The sequence below is a fragment of the Hibiscus syriacus genome, unplaced genomic scaffold, assembly GCF_006381635.1.
Source record: "Hibiscus syriacus cultivar Baekdansim isolate YM2019G1 unplaced genomic scaffold, ASM638163v2 tig00011079_pilon, whole genome shotgun sequence".
Taxonomy (NCBI): Eukaryota; Viridiplantae; Streptophyta; class Magnoliopsida; order Malvales; family Malvaceae; genus Hibiscus; species Hibiscus syriacus.
In genome coordinates, this window is record NW_024062242.1 from 1,296,056 (window position 1) to 1,320,070 (window position 24,015).

A 24,015-nucleotide genomic window follows, 5' to 3' on the forward strand; every position below is an offset into this window, starting at 1 on the left:
CCTATAATATAATATATGTGATACAAAATATATTAATATATACGTAAATAAGTTTACATACAGAATAAGTTACAAAGCATGATAAAAGGGAAGCAAACCGTATAAAAACATATATAATGATAACAATATTACGAACTATATTATATACACAAATAAATAAAAATATGGATAACATTAAATATAAGTACTATATCGAAATAAAACAATAAATAACAGGCATTATTAAAATGGTATGCGCGTAAAATTAGAAGGCAAAATAAAAAACTTTAAAGCCCCAAAATAGGGATCAAATTACATACATATCGAAAATAAAGGGTGTCTATACATGATATACTCCAAGAAGGGTGACTAAGACGTAAAAACACGCTTAAAGTTGAGGGACCATTACATGGGTTTCCCTTAAACCCGTGACCTAAATGCAAGAACGCACCAAACTTACGGGGACCTATGCGCGATTTGACCCTAAATAAATGACCACAATGCACAAAGGAGCCTAAAGTCAGGGACTTGTACGTGAATAACCCACGTGGGTTGTTCATGATCTAAACGACGTCGTATTAGTCAGGGTATAAATACCCAAAGGATCGACCTTTTGACCCTAAACCCTATTTTCAATTTTTCTCTCTCTCTGAAAGAGAGAACTCTCTCGCTTCTCTCTTCTTTCTTCGTCGGGGGAAGGCCGACAACCTCCGACCACCGTTTACTGTAAACCATTTATTGAAATCCTTCTTCTGACGCACACGACGGCCAACGACCTAAAAAGCAACCCCAAAATGACCCTCGACCTTCCTTTAACAGGCATTATTAAAATGGTATGCGCGTAAAATTAGAAGGCAAAATAAAAAACTTTAAAGCCCCAAAATAGGGATCAAATTACATACATATCGAAAATAAAGGGAGTCTATACATGATATACTCCAAAAAGGGTGACTAAGATGTAAAAACACGCTTAAAGTTGAGGGACCATTACATGGTTTTCCCTTAAACCCATGACCTAAATGCAAGAACGCACCAAACTTGTGAGAACCTATGTACGATTTGACCCTAAATAAATGACCACAATGCACAAAGGAGCCTAAAGTCAGGGACTTGTACGTGAATAACCCACGTGGGTTGTTCATGATCTAAATGACGTTGTATTAGTCAAGGTATAAATACCCAAAGGATCGACCTTTTGACCCTAAACCCTATTTTCAGTTTTTCTCTCTCTCTGAAAGAGAGAACTCTCTCGCTTCTCTCTTCTTTCTCCGCCGGGGGAAGGCAGACAACCTCCGGCCACCGTTTACTGTAAACCGTTTATCGAAATCCTTCTTCTGACGCACATGGCGGCCAGCGACCTAAAAAGCACCCCCAAAATGACCCTCGACCTTCCCTTAACTCGAATCCGAACACCAATCCACCTAATACTAAACCAATCGTCCTAGATATAAGAAAAACAAAGGGGTTACCTTCAGTTTCCGATGTTTTCTCCTTTCTCCGGCGGCGAGGTGCGTGACTTCGAATGGTAAGATCCTCATTTCTCTCTCTCTGTTTTCCTTTCCTACTTATCTATTCGAAAGATATCTGATCTTTTCTTCCTTTATTTCTTTTCTCTTTTCTCTGTTGTTGTTGTGGTTCTCGAATGGTTGTTGTTGTGTATCTTTGGTTCTTGCAGGTGGGTTCATTTTATAGGGATCCATGACTCTCCCTTCGAACTGGTCGGAGATGAAGAACCTTCTGAGTCATCGGGCTATGGCGGTGGCTAACTAGAGGCGGCGCCAATTTTTTTAGTTAGGTGCATTTAATGCACCCAGATCTTTCATATTTGGCCGGTGATATCCGAAAATGGCAACAACCGTGGCTGGAATCTAAAGAGTCAACTTCGGCTAGATCAGCGGCTCACGGGGCGGGAAGCGAGTGGTGAAGCTCACGCGCTGATGGTCATCCATAGCGGCTGCTAATATCTCCTTAGGGTAAAACCCTAATTCTGATCTAATCTGGATCGTTGATCTCTCAAGAGATCCAACAGTATACTTTGGGCGGCGCTGAGATTAGACTATAACCCCTTTCTGCATTGGGCTACTACGATTTGGGCCTGATTTGGGTTTTGTTGTTGGGCCGAGCCGATTTGCTTGTAAATGGGCTCCGAGTTTACTTGTAATTGGGCCTAATTTTGGGTTGTTGTATTTGGATATTGGGTTTGCCTGGGATGAAAATTTAATTATTTAATAATAATTATTATTATTATAATCATGACGAAAACCACTGTCTACAAAGATATTCTTTATTATTTAATAATATATAATTAAAATAAAAAATTAAATTTGAAAGTTGGAGTGATCAAATTATGAATAATTTAAATTATGAATAATTTGAAAGTTAAGTAATTAAATTTAAAAATTAAACTTCAGTGACCAAAATAGGAGTGAAAAGATAGTTGAGTGATGAATAATGTAATTTACCTATAAAAAAGTGTCATGTTGTAACAGTTCCGCTAAAATTTTAACGGAGATGTACCAAAATGAAACAAAAAGTAAACGTTATGTCTGATTTCAAAATAAATGAAAGTTTAGATACTAAAATAAATAAAATTGATAATTTACGTACTAAATGTGTAGTTTACCCTTTTAAAAATAAAAAGGGCACATCTAGTGGACGGATAGAGTAGAATAATTAATGTTTAAATTTATTTTTCTTTAGAAAATCTTTTTCTACTAATGTAAACCGACCATTTCACACAGTGTGAATCAATTAATAAAATTGTAAAATCTTTTAACTTGATAAGACTATAAAATTGGTGATTCTTTGCCCTAGGTTTTTGACAACTCAAGTAAGAATGATAGCCAAGAGACAAAGAAATGTCTTGACGTTATCTTTAATCTATTTTTTATATGTGCCGCAAATGACAAGGAAACGAATGCACGAAACAGTTAATAATATATATATAATATGTATGAAGTATCAATTATATTTATTTAATAAAATAAATATTTCCATTTATTTATTTTTATCGGAATTATATACTCTCATTCAAAGATGGAGGCGATTAGGCATAAAAGCAATAAGAGTAGGCATTACGAATGCAGAATCACCGAGAAAATAAAATAAAATACTTCTAAATTTTTTTGGAGGACGAAAATAAATATTTAATAAAAATAATATATATATATATATATATATATATATATAAAAATTTTACATTTTTACAAGGATAACTCTCTTACTTACCCCTTGATCTATGCCCGACGACAATCCCATGCGGCTCGGCACAGTGACTATTAATCCCAACAAAATTCACTTGTTTCGTGATATTAAATATGTGATATAATAGTAGACAGTGACAAAATACAAGAGGGACTACCGGGTATGTCATCGATTTTAAAAATTATAATTTAGATCTTAAAATTTTTAATTCGTCTCTTCAAATTTTTAGAAATTCATATTAAAGTTTAATTTTTTTAATATTTTAATTAAACTCAATCTCATAATTTTTAAAAATTCTCATTAAACCTCTCAAAATTTTAGAAATTTTAGCTAGACCCTAATGTTTTGTGAAAAAAATAAACTAAACCCTTCAAAAATTTATAAATTTAATTTAAACTTTTCATTTTTTTAAAATTTTAAGTTGATCCCAAACTTTATCACTAAGGTAGTAGATACCAATAGAAATATCAAGTCTCATATTTAATCTTAGACAATTCCTTTTTTTTATTCTTATGAAAAGATATTAATCATTTTATAATAAATCTTAAATTTGTATATTTTATTGTTTAATTTAAATTTGGGTCCATGATTTATGTCTACAAGGGATCTCAAATCTTCAAGCAAGTGATCTGGCCATTACACTGTTGGGATAACGGCTTTATTTATTTATTTTTTTAATTCAACCCCACACCAAACTCATGGAAAATCGAAACACCTTTTTTTTTCTTCCATTTTTGTAAGAAGAAAAACAAAAGATTTCCCACAGAATGAATCGAAACTAACACGTGCAAATTATAATTATTATTTTAAGCTATAAGCAATATTTTTTTTCTTTTTCAAATGATTTTTACTGTATTTTTTGTCGTCTCACTTGTGCACAAAAGAGCAATTTTGATGTTGGCTTCGACTATTAATTATATTTAGAGTGTTGAACAACTTTTCAAAAGTATACATTTAGGTGAATATGTCAACACAATTGTAAAATTTCTGACCATTTTTACAATTATTTATTATTATTTGTCGCTCTTATGTGCTTAATAATTTTTAGGTTTAATTCTGCCTCCAGCCCCTATAGTCTTTGGATTTTTAAAAATTAAATACCAATTATATATACAGAAGTAACAGAAAAGAAAAGAAATCTTAAATAGTTTTAATTTCAATATAAATATGGGTGTTTAATTGTCGAAGTCATGCATGATATATATGTATGTATGTAAATTATATAAATTACCTTTAGGGCGTGTTTGGATCAAGGAATGTGGGATTCCCATGGGAATGGAATCTACATTCACATGTTTGGTTGGCCGGGAATCTCATTCCCGGTAATGTTTTATTACCAATAGTATATTTTTGGGGGTATATTACCGAGAATGTCATTACCTCCCTTTCCTTAGGTATTGTTGGATTACCGGCGTTTTGGACTAAAATGCCCTTAAATTTTTTTTCTTTCAAAAATATCATTCTTCTGTCATTGAATAATAAAAATTCTATGAAGGTTAAATTACAAATTTATCCTTAAAATATTTTAGATTTACAAAAAAAAATCTATAATTAAAATTTTATATGAAGTTCAGGGGTTCAAATAAAATTTTACCCTTTTATTAAACCTTTTTATATTTTCAATTTTGTAAAAAATATATATAAATTTTATGAATTTAATTTTTTTAAAGAAAATATATAAATATTATATAAATATTTCCAACTTGTTAAAAAAATAAATATATAATAAGGACAATTTTGCCAAATATACATTCCAATAATCTTTTATTGCTTTAACACAATACGATAATATTACATTCCTGCTAAACCAACCAAACACAAAATACAACATTCCCAGTAATCCTATTCCCTGGTAATCTTACATTCCGTGAACCAAATGCACCTTAGAATGAAAGAGAATAAAGAATACATATGATAATAGTTAAAGGTAATAAAAATAAAGCAAGAATGATTCTCTTTCGAACTCTTGGATCACGTAATAATGCATTGAAAATAAAAAATTCACCAAATATTGTTCTCGAAGAATTAATTGCTGAAATGGAGCGATTGCAACAGTGATCTTGTAGGTCGCCAGGTGGTCCAAACGACTTATTCAGGTCATCATGGAAGTCGTGCGACCTTGTAGGACGCCATGCAGGGAGTGCGAACTCCTTCTCTTTCTGTTTTGCTAACACACGTTAATTTATTATATTATTATGGTGGGGTTAGAATTAGGTAATGTGTGATGTAGTGGGCATGAGGTTTTGTATCTTTTTAACATTATGTTGTTTTCAGTTTTGATTTTCAAGCATCAGTTTTCCTACAAAAAGTGCTTTACCATCAACCAAAAACTTTCCATTTGTCCAACTACAATTCCATGTAATTTGAATAATTTAATAATATATTATTTACCTAAGAATAATAAAATTCCATGTAATATAAGGAGAAACATTGTTCACATATGCAATTCTTTGGTCCCTCCCAAAGAATTATTTGAAATATTTACGCTTCTTCAACGCCTTGTATGTGTGTGTGTATATATATATATATATATATATATTAAAAATACAATATACAACAAATAATATAAGTAATTATTGATTTTATGAACCCTAAATCCTAAAAAATTTTAGTTGTTGATGAAAATCCTAAACCCTAAACCATAAATCATAAACCCTAAACCCTAACCATTCTCCCTCCAACCAATTTCTTCTTATAAAAAACAAATATGTTACCACCATCATGGTAGATATCACCATCCTCTACCCCTTTCATTGCCCTGAACATACCATGAATTTATAAAGGTTTTCAGTAACAACCAAAATATTTTAGGGTTTATATAATCAATTATTAGGGTTTAGGGTTTAGGATTATAGTTTAGGGTTTAGAGTTTAGATTTTAGTGTTTAGGGTTTAAGATTTTCATCAACAACCAAAATATGTAACCACCATCATGGTAGATATCACCATCCTCTACCCCTTTCATTGCCCTCAACATACCATGAATTATAAAGGTTTTAGCAATAATTAAAATATTTTAGGGTTTAGGGTTTAGGGTTATTATTGAAAACATTTATAATTCATGGTATGTTGAGGGCATTGAAAGAGATAGAGGATGGTGGTATCTACCATGATGGTGGTTACATATTTTGGTTATTGAAAATCCTAAATCCTAAATCCTAAACCCTAAACCCTAAACTCTAACCATTGATTTTATAAACCCTAAACCCTAAGATATTTTGGTTATTATTGAAAACCTTTATAAATTCATGGTAAGTTGAGGGCAATGAAAGGGGTAGAGGATGGTGATATCTACCATGATTGTGGTTACATATTTGTTTTTTATAAGAAGAAATTGATTGGAGGGAGAATGGTTAGGGTTTAGGATTTAAGATTTATGGTTTAGGGTTTAGGATTTTAATCAATAACCAAAATATTTTAGGGTTTGAGGTTTTGGGTTTAGGGTTCATAAAATCAATAGTTACTTATATTATTTGTTGTATATTTTATTATATATATATATATATATATATATATATATACATACAAGGCGTTGAAGAAGCATAAATATTTCAAATAATTCTTTGGGAGGGACCAAATAATTGCATATGTGAACAATGTTTCTCCTTATATTACATGGAATTTTATTATTTTTAGGTAAATAAACTATTATTAAATTATTCAAATTACATGGAATTGTAGTTGGACAAATGGAAAGTTTTTGGTTTATGATAAAGCACTTTGTGGAGGAAATCTGATCCTTGAAAATCAAAACTGAAAACAACATAATGTTAAAAAAATACAAAACCTCATGCCCACTACATTACACGTTACCTAATTCTAACCCACTATAATAATATAATAAATTAACGTGTGTTAACAAAACAAAAGAAGAGGAGGTCGTACGACTTCCATGACGACCTGAATAGGTCGTTTGGACCACCTGGCGACCTTCAAGATCACTGTAGCAATCACCCCATTTCAACAATTAATTCTTTGAAAGCAATATCTGGTGAATTTTTTATTTTCAATGCATTATTACGTGAGTTTTGCCCAATTGTATATTATTCATCGGATGACGGCAGCACTATATTCAATGTTAGACCGCCGAAGAAAGCAAGAACTTGGGCGATTTTCCTGTTAAATCACCCTTTAAATGTTTATTTCCCTGTCAGACACCGTTCAGACTATATTTCCCGATCTAACACCCTTTGCAGTAAAGCGCCCCCGGAGCCGCGCTTTACGCTGATTTGGCGCCACGTGGGGTAAGGCGTACCCCCTGAAGCGCGCCTTACACTGACATGAATACACGCTGGCTAAAGCGCGGCCCATGGGGGCACGCCTTACGCCACGTAAGGTAAAGCGCGGCCCCCGGGGCACGCCTTTGCTTTTTGCATTTTTAAATCGGTGACTTATCCATTATCAAAAGAAATTATTTCATCAGCATCATTTAGCCATTCTTTACGTATATAATAATATTACTATCTGACATGGTTAACGCGGCTATGGAAACCTAAAATTAGATTAAAAGTGGCTCCATCAACTCCAACGACGTCAACAAACACATGTTTTAAGGTGCACTGAACTAGTAACATATGGGGATGCACAAATCAACCTGAAAAACATTATTATTTTGATAGATTGAATGAAAATACATAATGATTTCAACCAGCATATGTTTTTTTTCAAGGTAAACTACATATTTAATTATTTATCTATTCTTCCAACTTAATTAATCATATATAATGTTATATTTTAATTCAATTCTACATATTTAATTATATTATTTTTAAATTATATTTATTATTATATTTTAATTTAATTTTAATTACTTGCCGTTATAACAATAGATAAACCATTAAGATGATGAATTTTTTTATTTTTCAATGTCACAATTAATCTTTTAACAATATATGATTAAAATGGTACCAAAAATAACATTATATATGATCTAAAAAGAATAATTATGTGACCAAAATAAAACTACAAGAATAGATAAGCTACTAAATAAATAATTTATTTTTAGCCAGATTTCGTAATAAGCTCTACAAGTTGTAAAAACTCAGGAACTTTATTTACCTCTCTTTGCGCTTTTCCAAAAATCTCTGCAAAGATTTTCTGCGAGCAATTGGAAGATCTAGCGGGCTGAGATGTCTGTCACCATCTGACATAGATGTAACCCATGTTTTGGTATTGAGATTGGCGGGTTCATAAATGATACTGATGAAATATTTTTTTTTTGATATGGACAAGTTACTGATTTAAAAATGTAAAAAGCAAAGGTGCGCTCCGAGGGTCGCGCTTTACTCTACGTGGCGTAAGGCGCGCCCCAGGGGCCGCGCTTTAGCCAGCGCGTATCCATGTCAGTGTAAGGCGCGCTTCAGGGGGTGCGCCTTACCCACGTGGCGCCAAATCAGCGTAAAGCGTGGCTCCGGGGCGCGCCTTACTACAAAGGGTGTTAGATCAGGAAATATAGGCTGAACGGTGCCTGACAGGTAAATAAACATTTAAAGGGTGATTTATCGGGAAAATCACCAAGAACAGGTAAATAAACATTTTTTTAGGGTAAATTACCTTATATATCATTAAACTTTATGTGATGTATAGTTTTTAATACTAAACTTTAAATTTATCTAATTATAACCATAAAATTTGATTTTGACTTCAACTATTCCATTGGATCATTAAATTTTAATGTCACAATGACATGGACGAATCTTTCTGTTACTGTGCTAATGTGGACAAAATGATGTCGTTTTGATGTGGACAATCGTTATCCGTCATCGATCATCTTTCACAACAAGAGTGATATCAAAATACTCACATTCCACTCCTCTTTATTTTCTTAAGAATGTTTTCTTCATGAAATCACTCAAAATCGGCGAAATCTATTTAAAGGTTCGACGTGCTAATATTCATCTGATGAGGGTAGTTTTAAGATGTGTTGTTCGTCTTCTCGAAAAATACTTTTCATTGTTTGGATTTTTAGCTAACACCCTAAACCCCTCAAATCTTAAAACCAAAATAAAATTGATTTTTTTTATTTAATTTTTCGATTTTGAGTGAGTTTCGTAATAATTAATCACTTAAAAAGAAAGAGAAAGAGGAGTGAAAAAATATCCAAAGTCCAATAGTAACAATTTTAACCCTCTGACTTTAATAAAAAAAAAGATAAATGACATGTAAAATTTTGCAATTTTTATTTTTATCTAGTTTAGTCTTTAAAAAGTTTATTTAATCCAAAATTAGCTCCTATTTTTTTTAATCTTTATAATTTAATATAATATTATTTTTTTTATTTAGTATATTAAGTCCATTCAATAAGAAGATGAAATATCAATGCCATCTATTATTAAAGTTTGTATAATTTATGCTGTTTGAATTCTATGAATCTTATTTATAGTATTTTTTTCATAGTATCATAATACATAAAGAAATAAATCCATATAGAGAAATATGAAGTTGAACAAAAGGTAAAATTTCAAACACCTTGGCTCACTAGCAAGAACGGATCGAAAGGGTAGGTGGAGGCAGTTGTCCATTGAAAATTTCAAATTCTCATATATTAGATATTGTATTTGATAATATGTTTTCGTCCTTTTAAAATTTTGTAAATTTGCTTCTCATAAAATTTTATAATTCGTCTCACAATATAAAATTATACGTCGGTTCTTGCTCTTTAGATAATTACTATTTGAATAGGCAAAGGCCTCTCAATGTTCCTTGAGTCAAATACAATTCAAGGGTATTATACAATAAGCTTATCCAACGGTAGGTGCCTCAATGGGAGAAAAAATGTTCCCCAATCAACAAGCACTACTAAATAATACTCTAACAAACAAACAAATAAAGTTAATTAAATCGGAATTAAAATAAAACACCTAATATCTTTAATGATAATATTTAGATGAATGTGAGTGTTCACATTCATATTTAAAATTAAGAAATATCCTTACTAAGATAGGTAAATTGTGTTTTTTTCGTCACTCAGTTTGATCCATTTTGATTGTGTTTATATTTTGATCACTTAAGTTTAAAGATTTTAATTTCACCACTAAACTTTTAAATTACTCATATTTTGATCATTCATATGTTAAATAAAAAATAATAGGATGACATGGACATTTCTTTTGATGACATGAAAGACACATATTGTCCACATATTTTTTATTTTTTATTTCTATTATATCATCATCCCAACAAAAAGAATCTTTTAGAGTTTTATCTCATGTTACGATATCGTCAAAACTATCATTTTATATGTCTTCTTTAATCACTCTGGATACTGATGAGTTTTCCTCATCATCCCCTATTACTCTATCAATTTAGATTTTTATATATTCTTTTTAAAATTCATAAAATTCAACTCAGAAAACAACTTTTATCTATATTTGTTTAATCAACATATTATCAAAATATATTACTCGTCTCTTCTTTTTCCAACTTCCCACTATTGTGATTTACTCATGCGTGAGAAAATCAAAGGGGAATATGAAAAACTAGGTTAAAACTTTTAAAAGAAAGATTCTAGGGATATTTTCATAAAATGAAAAGAAAGCATTGGAGGTTTTTCATAATTTAAAAAAAATGTCATGACATAAAATCGTTACATAATTAATAATAGAGTGACCAAAATAGGAGTAACTCAAAAATTTAATGATGAAATTCAAATTATTAAATTTGAGTGACCAAAATATGATCATAGTTAAAGTTTAGTATTATTTACCCAATTAAGATTTGGGGCTTAATTTAAAAAGATATTCAATTAAATTTAATGTTTTATTCCCAGCATTTGTATTTTTTTTCAAAACATTTGTTCTCATTAATCAATATAAAAACATGTAAAACAATTTTCTTTAATTGGGGTTAGGTGGCTTAATTATTAGCTAAAGCATAAAATAGAGTTTGCAAAAGGGACTACATATTAAATGGGTTTAGATATCAGTTCATATCTCTCATGATCTTACAATTATACCTAATAGAGGATGGTATGGAATCTTGACATCTTCGTCCCCATCTAAAGATCTCTCACCCTAACAAACGTATCCATTGCTTTTGTCTGAACTCTTATTTTGCTGTCTTCAACCCCAAATCCCAGACAAAGTTCAAAATCAATACTCCCTCAGTTCCCACTTAAAGAAGAATGGATGAGATGTTCTTCCAGTTTTCTTCCAATTCCGACCCTCAAAACACAATTCCACAGGATGAGATTTTGGATTTTGTTCCCATGGGTGGCAGCAGTAGAGGCCGGCAACGAAGATTATTGGCCAGTGAGAAGAGAAAAGACAGTCATGATGATGATGATAAGAAGAAGTCGATGCATAGGGATATTGAGAGGCAAAGAAGGCAAGGAATGTCCACCCTTTGTGCTTCTCTCCGAACCCTTCTCCCTCTAGAGTACATCAAGGTAAAACTGCTTCATGTATCTACTGATTTTACTTGTTTTTGCATATAGTTATGATTTAGGGTTACTTTTCATGGGTTTTTTCAGGGAAAGCGTGCAATATCGGATCATATGAACGGAGCAGTGAGCTATATAAAGGACCTGCAGAAGAGGATCGACGAACTGAGTGCGAAAAGAGATGAGTTAAAGAAAGTATCGTTTGATTCGACTTCGAGTGGTTTTCACCAAGGGACGAGCTCCAACGAGTCTTTCCCAAGCACTGCCGTCGTTCGGAAATCGTTGGACGGTGTTGATGTTGTGGTCAGAACCGGTCATGGTGCTCAAGCTTTGACCCTCTCGAGGGTGGTCCAGCTGCTGCTTGACGAAGGACTTGATGCTGTTAATTGTATCTCCACACGGATTGATGGAGGACTAATTCACACCATAAGACTTGAGGTAAGATTCTTCATTGATTACTAGGTTAATTAGGGGTTTTTGCATGGTTTTAGGCTGCTTATTTACCAAATGCAACTCTTTGTTTTTGCTGTTACAGGTTAATGATCTGAGAGGCGTTGATGTACCTTATCTGCAGAAAAAAGTAAATGAAGAAATTTCATCCTTGCTCGAACTCCCCAGCTAGATTAAACCATGCTTCTTTAATGGAGATTTTTCCCATCAAAGCTCCCACGTTTTTCATTAGAATTTGAGTAAGATTGATCTTTTTCTCTACTTAGTATGACCCATATAATATATATCTGACACATTTCCATCTTCTGCAAGTTGCTTTTTGCTTTCAGAAAAAAAAGGTGTGGTACATTTATATTTTTCCTATCATCACATGTGTCAGGGAGTGGAGCTTTATGTGTTCTTATTATCATAAATATTGTCCTTTTTTTAAGATTAATGATTTGATAAACTAAGCACACATATTAATTGTCTTCCATGCATTGCATGTTAATGAAAACCAGATTAACTTCATTGTTAATCCATTTTTCTATGCATGAATACTTTCCTAATTAAGTTGATAGGAACCAGAGACAATCGAGGAGTGTTGGGTACGATCGTACTTCTTGGAAATTTCAAATCTTGAATATTTTCTATTGATGATTTCACTTCACACCTTTAAAATTTTGTAATTTAATACCTCTTAAATTTTTAATATAATTCCTTAAATTTGTACCCTTTAACCTAAATTGTTTTAGTTCAGTCCCTAATTATAACATAATATGTTGAGGTTAGTGTTAGGTTTTGATTTACTAGGTGGAACAACTGTTTTGATCTCCCTCATAGTTAATGAATTCTGTAGGAGCTATTTCATCTATAAATTGTTAACGACAAGTAGAAATGCTTTAATATATATATAAGATGGACAACCGTGCAGGAGATTTTGATGTTAAGGATAAAGGCCAAGGCTCCAAACCATTACTTTATAGTTGTCCAAATATCCAAATTATACAGGCATGCACATCTAAATCCTTATTGTATGGTTCCTAGTTGAAGATATGATACTATATTTTTTTTTAAATTTAATTTATGTCCCAAACCTATCAGCAGGAATGAAGAATCTTTATGAGTTTATAGTTGTTTATGTGATGCATGGAATAATGTTCTACTTCATATTATATATATAATATATATATATATATATATAATGAAGTAGAACATTATATATATATATATATATATAAGGGATTATATAATTCTTGGTATCAAGCATGTCTCATTTGACTGATATTTGTGTTTTTAATCTCTTCCTAAATGACATGTTGATGTGGACAATAAGTGTTTGTTTTAATGATTTAGCTCTTTTGATTGAAATAGAGAATCATAGAGAATAATTTGATGAGTTGAAGAGATGATGAGGGAGAGAGAAAATTTCCTCTCTCTAACCTTATATGATGATTTATATACAGGTTTTGAGTTTGTGTCAATAATTCTTGGTATCAAGCATGTCTCATTTGACTGAATATTTGTGTTTTTAATCTCTTCCTAAATGACATGTTGATGTGGACAATAAAGTGTTTGTTTTTAATGATTTAGCTCTTTTGATTGAAATAGAGAATCATAGAGAATAATTTGATGAGTTGAAAGAGATGATGAGGGAGAGAGAGAAAATTTCCTCTCTCTAACCTTATATGATGATTTATATACAGGTTTTGAGTTCTTGTGTCAAATCTAAAATGGTAATGATTATTTGTAGGTTAACATGAGAAATAAATCTGACAGTTAAATAATATATTTAACTGATAGATCGTGTGAGTCTGATCATTTTAAAGAACTTGTCATGTCAAAAGATTACAATATATGAAAGAATGATAATGAAAATGTAGTATATAAACAATCTGAAAGAGATACAATAAAACTTATACAAGTGTGAAACCATTAAAAGAAAAGTTTTTACCTTTTGGTGATTATAAAACTATTTAAACACACTCATCACGTGCCAAAATAATGGTTTCAGTTTGAAGCTATGTTTTTTTTTTATCTGCCGCCAAGGAAGAGGGAAGGGATTCCACGAAACTAGAGGTAATGTTTATCCTCGCATTATTATAAACCTTCAAAAGGTGTATCATGCATGAATAAGCTTGCCAAGTAAACCATTATTTATTTGAGTTGATCAATGCCACTGTCACCAAACACATGTTTATTCATATCGACTGAGATATATATTTAAAAGAAACAGGACAAACAGTTCGTCCTTTATTCCAACCCCACCTCTAACATGACATTAGGAACGATGTTCTTTGATTCTGAATCTCGATGGAACAAACTTGTTGTAGCAATTGAAACAAGGAAATCATTAATAAAACTAACGCAAGTACTCATTGTTATATCTTCTTTTTAGACATTATTTTAGAATGACATGTCTTTAAAATTTATTAAACGACGTTAATAGTTAAAAAAAAAGTATTATTTTTTAAAAAGATTATATAATAAAACCTCTACTAATTAGGTAGAGTATCTCCTCTAGGGATGGCAATGGGTCGGGTCGGGTTTTTGGGCCACTCGACCCGAGAAGAAAGGGTCCTCCACCAGTGACCCGATCCGACCCGACGAAATTGAAGTTTCACCCGACCCGAATATATGACTTAGAAATCCGACCCGATCCGAGATATATTAAAATATGATCTTATACCCATCTCATCTTCATATGTCTTTTTCATATCATCTCGTTAATTTAATAATTAAAAAAATCTGAACATATACTACCTTTAATTTACTATTAAAAAAAACAATATACTATTTACAGAAATCTGGACATATATATATATATATATATTCGCAGAAGAATACAATATTTAAGCGAAAGCCCTGCAATCCTCAGTGGATTCTACCACTCTGCTCTTCGTAATCATTCAATAGGCAGGCCCAACGATTGTCTTTTGCTGAGAATCATATTGTAATTTGGGACACGCCCATTGGTTATACATGTTGGATTTATTTCCTCCTTAATAGTGAATGTAGATACGATAATTGCACAAAAATCCCTAAACTATGATTCTCATTTTAAATTAGTCCCTAATCTCTAAAACATTCTATATTAGTCTCAAACTCTAACCCTGTTCTAACTTGATCGCTAAGCTTCAAAATATTTTATATCAATCCTCAAATTATTCCTTAAACTATCAATATCATTATATTTTTAATATTTTTATTAACTTGACATTAACTCTATTGGTTAAAAAAATAATATATTTTTAAGGTCATGAGATTGAACATGTGACATAAAAAATCTCATGAACTTCTAAAACAGATTAACTTTTAACCGCTAGAGTTAATGACAGTAGAAAGATTAAAATGGAGTGATACTGATAGTTTAAAAATTGATTTTCAAATGTTTTAAATTTTAAAGATCAATTTAGAATATAGTTTATAGTTGGTGGATTAATATAAAATATTTTAAAAATTAAGGACTAGCTTCAAATGGGATTCATAGTTTAAGTATACTGTTCCAATGTTATACCTAACCAATATAAATCAAATGAGATGAATGATATGCAGTGAGCCGAAAGCTTTAATAGGCACAAAAGCTATACAAAATTCAATAGGGCTGTGTCCTTTGGTACTAGAAGAGAGATATAGCAGCTTGAGAAGTAGATGAAGTTGCTGGGTGAAATAAAGGAAAACTAGTAAAAATTGAACCCTAAATTTGTTTTTACAGGAAGAGAGGTAATTGTACTGATAGCCCTTTTTATATTATCAATGGAGATGAAAGAAAAAGTTAAAAGCTGATTGATATCTTTATTGTGTTCCCTTACTTCCTTACAGTATCCATTGTCGTGCCTTTTGTTCATCACTAAGAAAAAAAAAGGTAGCAACTTTGCCTTTTTGGTCTTCCTTTTAACTCGTAGCAGGAAAAAAAAATCACATTTTTTCTCTCTCACCCGCACATCAATGTCATTTTGTTTGGCAGACATGGCCTGGACTGTAATGACAAGTTCAGCTGTTTCTGTGTTGAACCCAGTTGGAGAATACTTCAAGTGTGTTCATATCGGCTCTGTAATGCTTTTGTGTGAATTCAAGCAGCATAGGCCAAGTGAAATCTGGGTATACTCTTGGATTAATGGCGTCCACCAACTCTGTTGGTGGGGTTATCACTTTATCTCCCTTCGGACACAGGAAGAAAGCGAGTGATTTCCTTGTGGTGTGTCTGTTCACCACCGCACGGTGCAAGCAACTCTTGTATCTCCCGTTTGAAAGTGCCTGACAACACCAACACCCCTCGAGATTAAAAATTAAGCATTGAAAAAAAAAGGTAAAAACTTTATTTTTACCATGAAGGTGTCGCCGATGTTGACGACGAATGCTTCGGGATTTGGGCTAATTAAACGCCACTCGTCTACGAACACTTGAAGGCCACCAACTCGGTCCTGGTGAAGTATGGTTAAAGACGTTGGATCGCAATGAGGTCCTGTTCCTAAAGTGAGGTCTGGTTTTTGACATGGTGGGTAGTAGTTCAGCCTCATTATTGAATCGTTTTCCTCGAAAAATTCTCTGAAATTTGATCTTTTTACACCAAGACTAATGGCTAAAAGCTCCATTATCCCTAGTGAAAGCTTGCTCATTGCCTCGCAGTAGTCTTGGTAAACTCTCCTATACAAAGAAAAAACAGTTTTCATTTCATCTTTTTTTAATGTTAAGTTGACAACATCCATATTTCTTACCCAAAATGCTCGAATTCGTCTCCCAATTTGTCGACGAGGTACTCTTGAACGATCTTGGAAGAGTTTTTCTCGGCCGAGTACCGGAACGAAAGCGTTTCCTTCCAAGGCAGCTTCGAGGAGAATCTACCGGTGAAGCTACTAGCATATCCGCAGTGCTCTCCGAGTTTCCTCTGAGCCCTTTGCTTATCAGCGAGTGTTAATTCGAAGAAGTTATCCATGTGACTATGAGCATCAGCCACAAGTGTGGCGTCGACCCCGTGATTAACCACTAGGAAGAAACCGTGCTGCTGGCACGCCTCGCCGACAAGCCTCGACGCTTCCATTGCGGAAACAGGGTCACCGGAAAGGAACCCTCCTAGGTCAATCAATGGTACTTGGAGCAGTGGTGCATGAACGCTAGGCTTTTCATGGTCGGGCCATATAAACTGTTTCGGTATGATGGACTGATATTTAAGCACCGAGGCATCGAACACCAGTTGTTTCTGCTCGTCTTTCTTTTCGTCTTTAGGATGATGAACAGAATCAATCGCCATTGCATCAGCAAAAATATCTTTAACAAAAATGACAAAGAAACTAAACAAGCCTAAGCCTGGGACCTTGCTTTCACATAAATTTTCATGTAATGGAAACCATCAATCAGATTTTAGAGTGCAGCCCAAAGCCCCAAACTCTTTACATTATAAATCTGTGGGAGTTTGAGGTCTATTTATAAGGTTGCCGGGGACTACAATTTGATCCCAAGGCATGCACGTTATTTTCTCGATTATATTTGCAAGGTATATGTGCGTTGTCAATAATTAAAAAGATTATGAACATATACTATTAAAATCATCCCACAATATTAATTTTTTTCTATATTTGTATCATGTAATAATGCATTGTTTAAAGGTTTGTGGAAAATAAAAGTAGTGTTTAAAATATATAAATCTAATTAATTATCGATCAGGTTAATGAAACAAGACACTAATTTCTTTAAAAACATTTAAGGATTAAAATTTAAAGTTGTAATTGAACAAATTAGTTAAGAGGGTCGTACTCATCCAGCATGAAGGCACATTGTAGGTAGGAGGGGTCACATCCTCTAAATTTAATGGTTTAATTATATTTTAGTGCATCAAAAGTTTTGAAATCATTGAAATTAGTCGTGGTCTTTCTCAAAATTAATAAAATTAAGTCCTAACTCTTTTGATTTTTATAATTTAGTTACTTTTATAACTATGTTCGTTACAGAGTTAAGAATTTAATCTCCATAGATCAATCTCAACTATGTCACTGGTATTTATAGTGAATATTTAATTCAAATTAAACTTTTTTTAAAGGGTGTTTAAACTAAAATATTAAAGCCAACTTAAGATAATTTTAACATTTTGGATTAAACTGTTCACATTTTCAAATGTATAGAGATTAAAACAATCTCTTTTTTTATATATATAATAGATAGATTGAAATGAACTTTTTGTTTTAGTACAAGGACTTACTGTAGACTTTAACCCAAATTAGTACTCTGGAATCCCTTCCTTTCATTTGAAGCTAACATGACAACCTAATGCCCAAATTAACATGGATGGACCCAAAATTTTATGTTGAAGATGTGAGTCTCTAAAATTCAAAGGGATAAAAACAAAATTTCAATAGAAAATGCGTATAAAAAATCTAAAATATATGATAATTTTAAATTTTCAATGGAGCAACGATCCCACCCACCCCTTCGTTTAATTCCTGCAAACTAGGGCATTCATTCATTCAAATGACATTGCCCTGCTGATTTTCACGTTTTGAAAATTATTTAGCAAAAGCATAAGAGAACTTTAAAAGAAAATGATTAACTTTACATTAATTATTTTATTTCTTAAACCCAAAATTAAATTTATATTGATAAATACATATTAAAAACATTGGAAATTTAAAAATTAGGTTGTAGAGTGAGCTCTTATAGAACTAATTTAGAAAGAAAACTCAAAGCACTAGACCAAAATTGAAATCCCTATCCTGACAGGAAGTGGAGAACAAAATGTGGCAATTAAAGGTGTTTTGGACTATATATGTGTATTATATTGGTTGATTTGACACAATGTGACTGTCACTCACACAACACTCACAAGATCAAAGAAAACAAACCAATCAACCATTTTAAATACTTATTTTCGGATATATGTTCGTTGTTAATAATTAAAAAATATTTTGAACAGATATTATCTTATAATCACCTAAACTATTCAGGAAAACAAATCAATCAACCATTTTAAATTTGTTTAAAATTAAATTTAAAAGAAGTTTGACAACTTGAATTTGAACGATTCGTTTCTAATAAAAGAGAGAAATAAAATTTACTCCTAATGAATTTTGACCCTACATACCACAACATTATAGTGTTAAATTTTCTTTTACTCAAAAATGATTTTCTTTATTAAAAAGTTAAAGGTGATTGCAAAGTATTATCTAATATAAGTACTCTTAATCATTTGACAATTAACGCTTAATCATCATTATAGTCACTGGTGCTCGAACTCGTTATCTCCAGGAACAATATGATTCTTTAAACCACTGAGATAAATTGGTTAGTATATCCAAAAATAAATTTTAACTTGAAAGAATATTTATGTAACAAAAAATTTGAAAGACAATTATTTAAAAGACACAAATTTAGATTAGTTTGAGTATCAAACAAGTGTCCATCTTTCAAGGAAAATACAATTTCGTACCTCTCTTTATGTGTAATAAAAGTTTGTTTGGTCTTATTTTCCCACATTTATACCGTCAATAACTGGTGGGTCCAAAATAAAATTAGAATATGCTTTTTGTGTGGGAGAAATGAGCACACACACGGACAACCCCATTTGATTTTGCTTCCAGAATTTTGAGTAAATAAAGATATGGTTGCCTTCATGTACTTAAACTTGCGTCAAGAGTCATTCTATTGGTCAATTTTTAGTTTTAAATTATATTTTTTATTTAAGTTTTATTAAATACCCAACAGGCTTTTAAATATAATTTTTTCAAGTTTATTCTATTTCTTTCTTATAAATATTTTTTTGTTCAGTTTGTTTGGTCTTTTGACATATTTTCCATCGTTTGGCCATTATTTTCATTTATCATTTTCTCAAGTTAGATTTTATATTGTCACAACTGATCAATATGACGCTTATTTATTATCATGTTGATTTTCTCTGCTTTGGACATTCATATTGGATTTAGATATGCAATTAGTGTTCTAGGATAGTTTTCTCACGTCGCTTGATTTTGATTTGTAGTTTGTCAGTTGTCTTTCAATAGCTTGATTCTCTTTTGTGGTTCGTTTGTCGATGATGTCAGATAAATTTCTATCTTTTATTCGAATTTATTTAGTTAGATTTTTTAACATTTTCTTTATATGATCATTGTGTGATCTTAAGTAGCTAGTTTCTTATATTAACGATTATAGGAAAATATTTCTTATTATGTGTTTAGTTTATGGTTATGATCGTAAACCTTTATTGTAATTTGAATATTTTCTAATTCAAATAAAACTAACGGCTTCTATCTTATAAAAAATGATTGTTTTTATTAATATTGTCTTAAATTTTAAATTTAAATTATTTCATTTGAAGTATAATGTATCTTACTATTATTATTATTATTATTAATCTTTCATTCCATATATTCATGAAAAATAATTAGTGGAACAACTGCTTTGCTTAGACCATAGTCCTATATAGTAGAACATAATTAGATTTGGAATAGACAGCCACTTCATTTTCAGCATTTATAGATTTGGAAAAAAAAAATTTGCTTATAATCCTTTTTTCCACCGATCAAATAACAACCTTTCCCTACTCTGCCCTGCACCCCTCTAGGGCTTGTTTCCACCATTTTTTGTCACCTTCACAATATGGAAAATTCCTTCATATTTTGCCTTTTATTAATTAAATAAGAATCTGCCTAATTCATGTATATAATACTAACCACGGTCTATAATTTCCAATAAAAATATATAATTATATTTTTAAAAGAATCAATATATCAGTTTCACTAAATATTCATTAATTGCATTCTTCATGTGTGTGTTTTTACTATCACCTTAACTAATACCTAATATGTGATCGGCATTCACCTAACGGTGAGGAAACTATATAAGCTTAATGGTAAGGAAGACATCTTAGAATTTTGAGTTCTTAAATTCAAACCCTATCACAGATAGGTTGAGAGGGAATCACACTCTTGAAAATCTTAAATCCACATATAATTTAAATATTTTTTATATATATTTTGTTGATGATCTAATTTCACATTTCTTGAAATTTTATGATTTTATACACTTAAATTTCTAGTATAACTTTTTAAGTTGACGCTCATAACATAAAAAAAATTTGGTCCCTAAACCTCACCATTATAGGTATACTAGATCTAATTTGATGAGTTAAAATATATTAGGTAACATGTAACTTAAAATATATTAATAATGTGATATTTTATATGTGTTAAGTTGATGATGTGATATGTAACACATCATTTAAGATGACGACGTAACATGTATCACATCATTTAAGGTGATAATATGATATATGTCATATCATCTAAATAAAAACATTATATATGTCACATCAAACATTATAATAATATGATATATAACATATTATCTAAGGTGGTGACGTAACATATATCTCATCATTCAATATGATGATGTGACATGTGTCATTAGTCAACTAACGATATTCATCAAAATGAGTTATTTTACCAAAAATTAAAACGTTAAGACTGAAATACTCTAGAAATATATGGGTTAAAGTGAACATCTAGATAAATGTTATGGGCTATTTTTGACATTATATTTATACCTATTTATAATTATATATGTATAGTATCTTTATCATTACAATTATATGTAAATGTGTAATTAATAGATTTTTCATTTGTCAATCAAATATGTTTAAAATTTTGAAATTTTTATAACTATAATATTACTCTAAACTTTTCTATCACTATCTTGTGGTATGCAAATACACTTACGTAGAATATACTTTTATTTTTTTAAAACTATTAGGGATGCTATCCGTGGAGAAAAATAATTGATGATAAAATATAATATATTTCCATGAGTGATAACCACATTCATCTAAATTTAATCATATAAAATATAATGATTTTTAAATAATAATTAAACCATGAAACTATTAAAAAGTCAACGCCTCAAAATTTTAATTTCAAACCAAAAATCATGGATTCTCTACCACCCGTAACCATCCCCATTAAACACTTGACTTTGGCATATCCCCGACAACATCTAGTGAAGAACATTAATCACTTCTATAATGCCCTTAACTTGGCTTAGAAGAATAAGAAAAACGCTTTACGATCATTTTTAATTCCTTCAAATTTGGGTTTCTATAGCGTTTGCCGACGCATATATTGCGAGGTAGTAATGGACGTAAAATTTTATATCAAGAGGCGAATTTATAAAAATTTTAAGGGAAATAAAAAATATATTATTAATAGAAAATATATATGATATATGAAATTTTTAAACTTTTGAAATTTTGAAATTTACTTTTATTTTGTCCTCAATTTATTAAAAAAATATGTTACAAATTACAAATTCGATGTCACTTTGGTTGACTTCGAAATCATTTCAAAGAACACTGTTCGTTCTCTTCTTCTTTGCTCTTTTTTTTTTATTATTTAAATGATGACATTTATTTTATTTGTTTATCACGTCACATACCAATTTTGTACTTGATATTTTACTAAAATTAAGGGTAAAGTTTAAAATGGTCGCTATATTATTCTATAATAATTGTTTGAACACTAAATTTTTAAAAGATATAAAATAGATTCTTACAAAAAAAATATAAAATAGATAGGTAAAATGGTAACTTTTGCTCCTGTAGTAGACCCAATTTATCATTTTTACCCCTATCGTATTTTCACATCAATTTATATCTCGAGGTTGTTCAATTGCATCATCTATACTATACTCTTAACTTAAAACCCTAAATTGAGGGTTTTAAGTTAGGGTTTAGGTTATCAATTTGGGGTTTTAAGTTAGGGGTAGGGTATAGAATGATACAATTGAACAACTTCGAGCGATAAATTGATGCGAAAATACAATAGGGATAAAAATGATAAATTGAGTTTACTACAGAGGCAAAGGCGACCCTTAAGTCAAATAGATAATAAATTTTAGATTTCATTATAGAATAGACATTGCGTAGTTGTTATTAAGAAAATGGCGTATCATATTAAAATTATGGTTAATATCTCATTTGATCGTCTAACTGTAATTAAATTTTTTATTTTGATAGTTTTCTACTTTTTGAAGCAATCTTTCTATAAAAAATTAAAGAAAATTTTAAAAAATATTATATGAAAGTTATAATTTGTTTTAAAATTATAAAAAAATTAAAAGGTATAAATTCTAAAAAATTACAAATCAGAAATTTTAATGAAACAATTAATTACAACTTTATGGTACGAATAATTTATATTATTATTATTATTATTATTATTTATTTATTTTACTTGACAATACTAACAAATCAGTTTTAGTATATTCCTATCAAAAACAATATATTTTTTCTTCAAGTACTTTAGCCCTATTAAGTAATGTAAGAAATGAGTATATAATATATATTTTATTGTTTTTAATCCACCCATTTAAAAGTGTTAGTGGAAAAGCCGCAAAGGATAGAGTGGAATACAACCATTAACTTGAAACAAATCAAAAGTAAAAAATGGAACAAATCCTTGTATGGTACGAATGTGTGTTCCACTTGACCTTGTTGAATCGTTAATGGAAACCATAATGAAGTGATGACCCCCTCACATGAAACAATCTCTTCAGACTCCTGTTTCTATGCTTTTATAAGGATGCTACTCATAATGTAAGCTTCCACTACACTTAGTTTTTATTTACTCAACAACCTTGTGCACCTTTTAGTTCCTGTTAATGTTCAATGAATTGGATACTGTAATGCTTGTGCAGTTAAAACTACATTGTTTGATCTTGTAAGACGATGATTGATATATGTGGTCTGCAAGTATTTATATATGTTGTAATTATGTATGATGATAAATGTCAGATGTCCATAATGTTTGGCCTGACTGCTATGGTAATACTGGGTCATTGATATATATATTGTTGGTTTTGATGATATCGTGTTCTTCTTCTATGGTCTATAGTTAATTGTTTTTATTATGTTGATTATTGGCTGAGAATTGTACCGAGGTACGTGTGAGGCGGGTTTCATCTTTCATATTAACTATCTTATTGTTGTTGTGACATTGGGTGTTAATATTGTGTTCATGCATACAATTGATGTATGAATTACAT

At 30.9% G+C, this 24,015-nt stretch overlaps 2 protein-coding genes across 3 annotated transcripts; one reads left to right on the top strand and one right to left on the bottom strand.

Annotated features, from left to right (window-relative positions):
- Nucleotides 1-11,214: 11,214 nt before the first annotated feature.
- LOC120204526 (transcription factor bHLH120-like) lies at nt 11,215-12,199 on the top strand. The gene is made up of 3 exons (XM_039204582.1): nt 11,215-11,568; nt 11,653-12,000; nt 12,098-12,199. The coding sequence occupies exons 1-3, from the start codon at nt 11,305-11,307 to the stop codon at nt 12,182-12,184; spliced, it is 699 nt and encodes a 232-aa protein (XP_039060513.1). The 5' UTR covers nt 11,215-11,304; the 3' UTR covers nt 12,185-12,199.
- Nucleotides 12,200-15,689: 3,490 nt separating this feature from the next.
- On the bottom strand, nt 15,690-17,364 carry LOC120204621 (gibberellin 20 oxidase 2-like). Of its 2 annotated transcripts, XM_039204689.1 has the most exons (4): nt 16,710-17,364; nt 16,320-16,638; nt 15,971-16,248; nt 15,691-15,900 (listed from the first exon to the last, which is right to left on the bottom strand). In XM_039204689.1, the coding sequence occupies exons 1-3, from the start codon at nt 17,240-17,242 to the stop codon at nt 15,985-15,987; spliced, it is 1,116 nt and encodes a 371-aa protein (XP_039060620.1). In that variant the 5' UTR covers nt 17,243-17,364; the 3' UTR covers nt 15,691-15,900; nt 15,971-15,984. The 2 variants fall into 2 exon arrangements, with proteins under 2 accessions (XP_039060619.1, XP_039060620.1); XM_039204688.1 differs by having other exon boundaries at nt 15,690-16,248.
- Nucleotides 17,365-24,015: the final 6,651 nt, after the last annotated feature.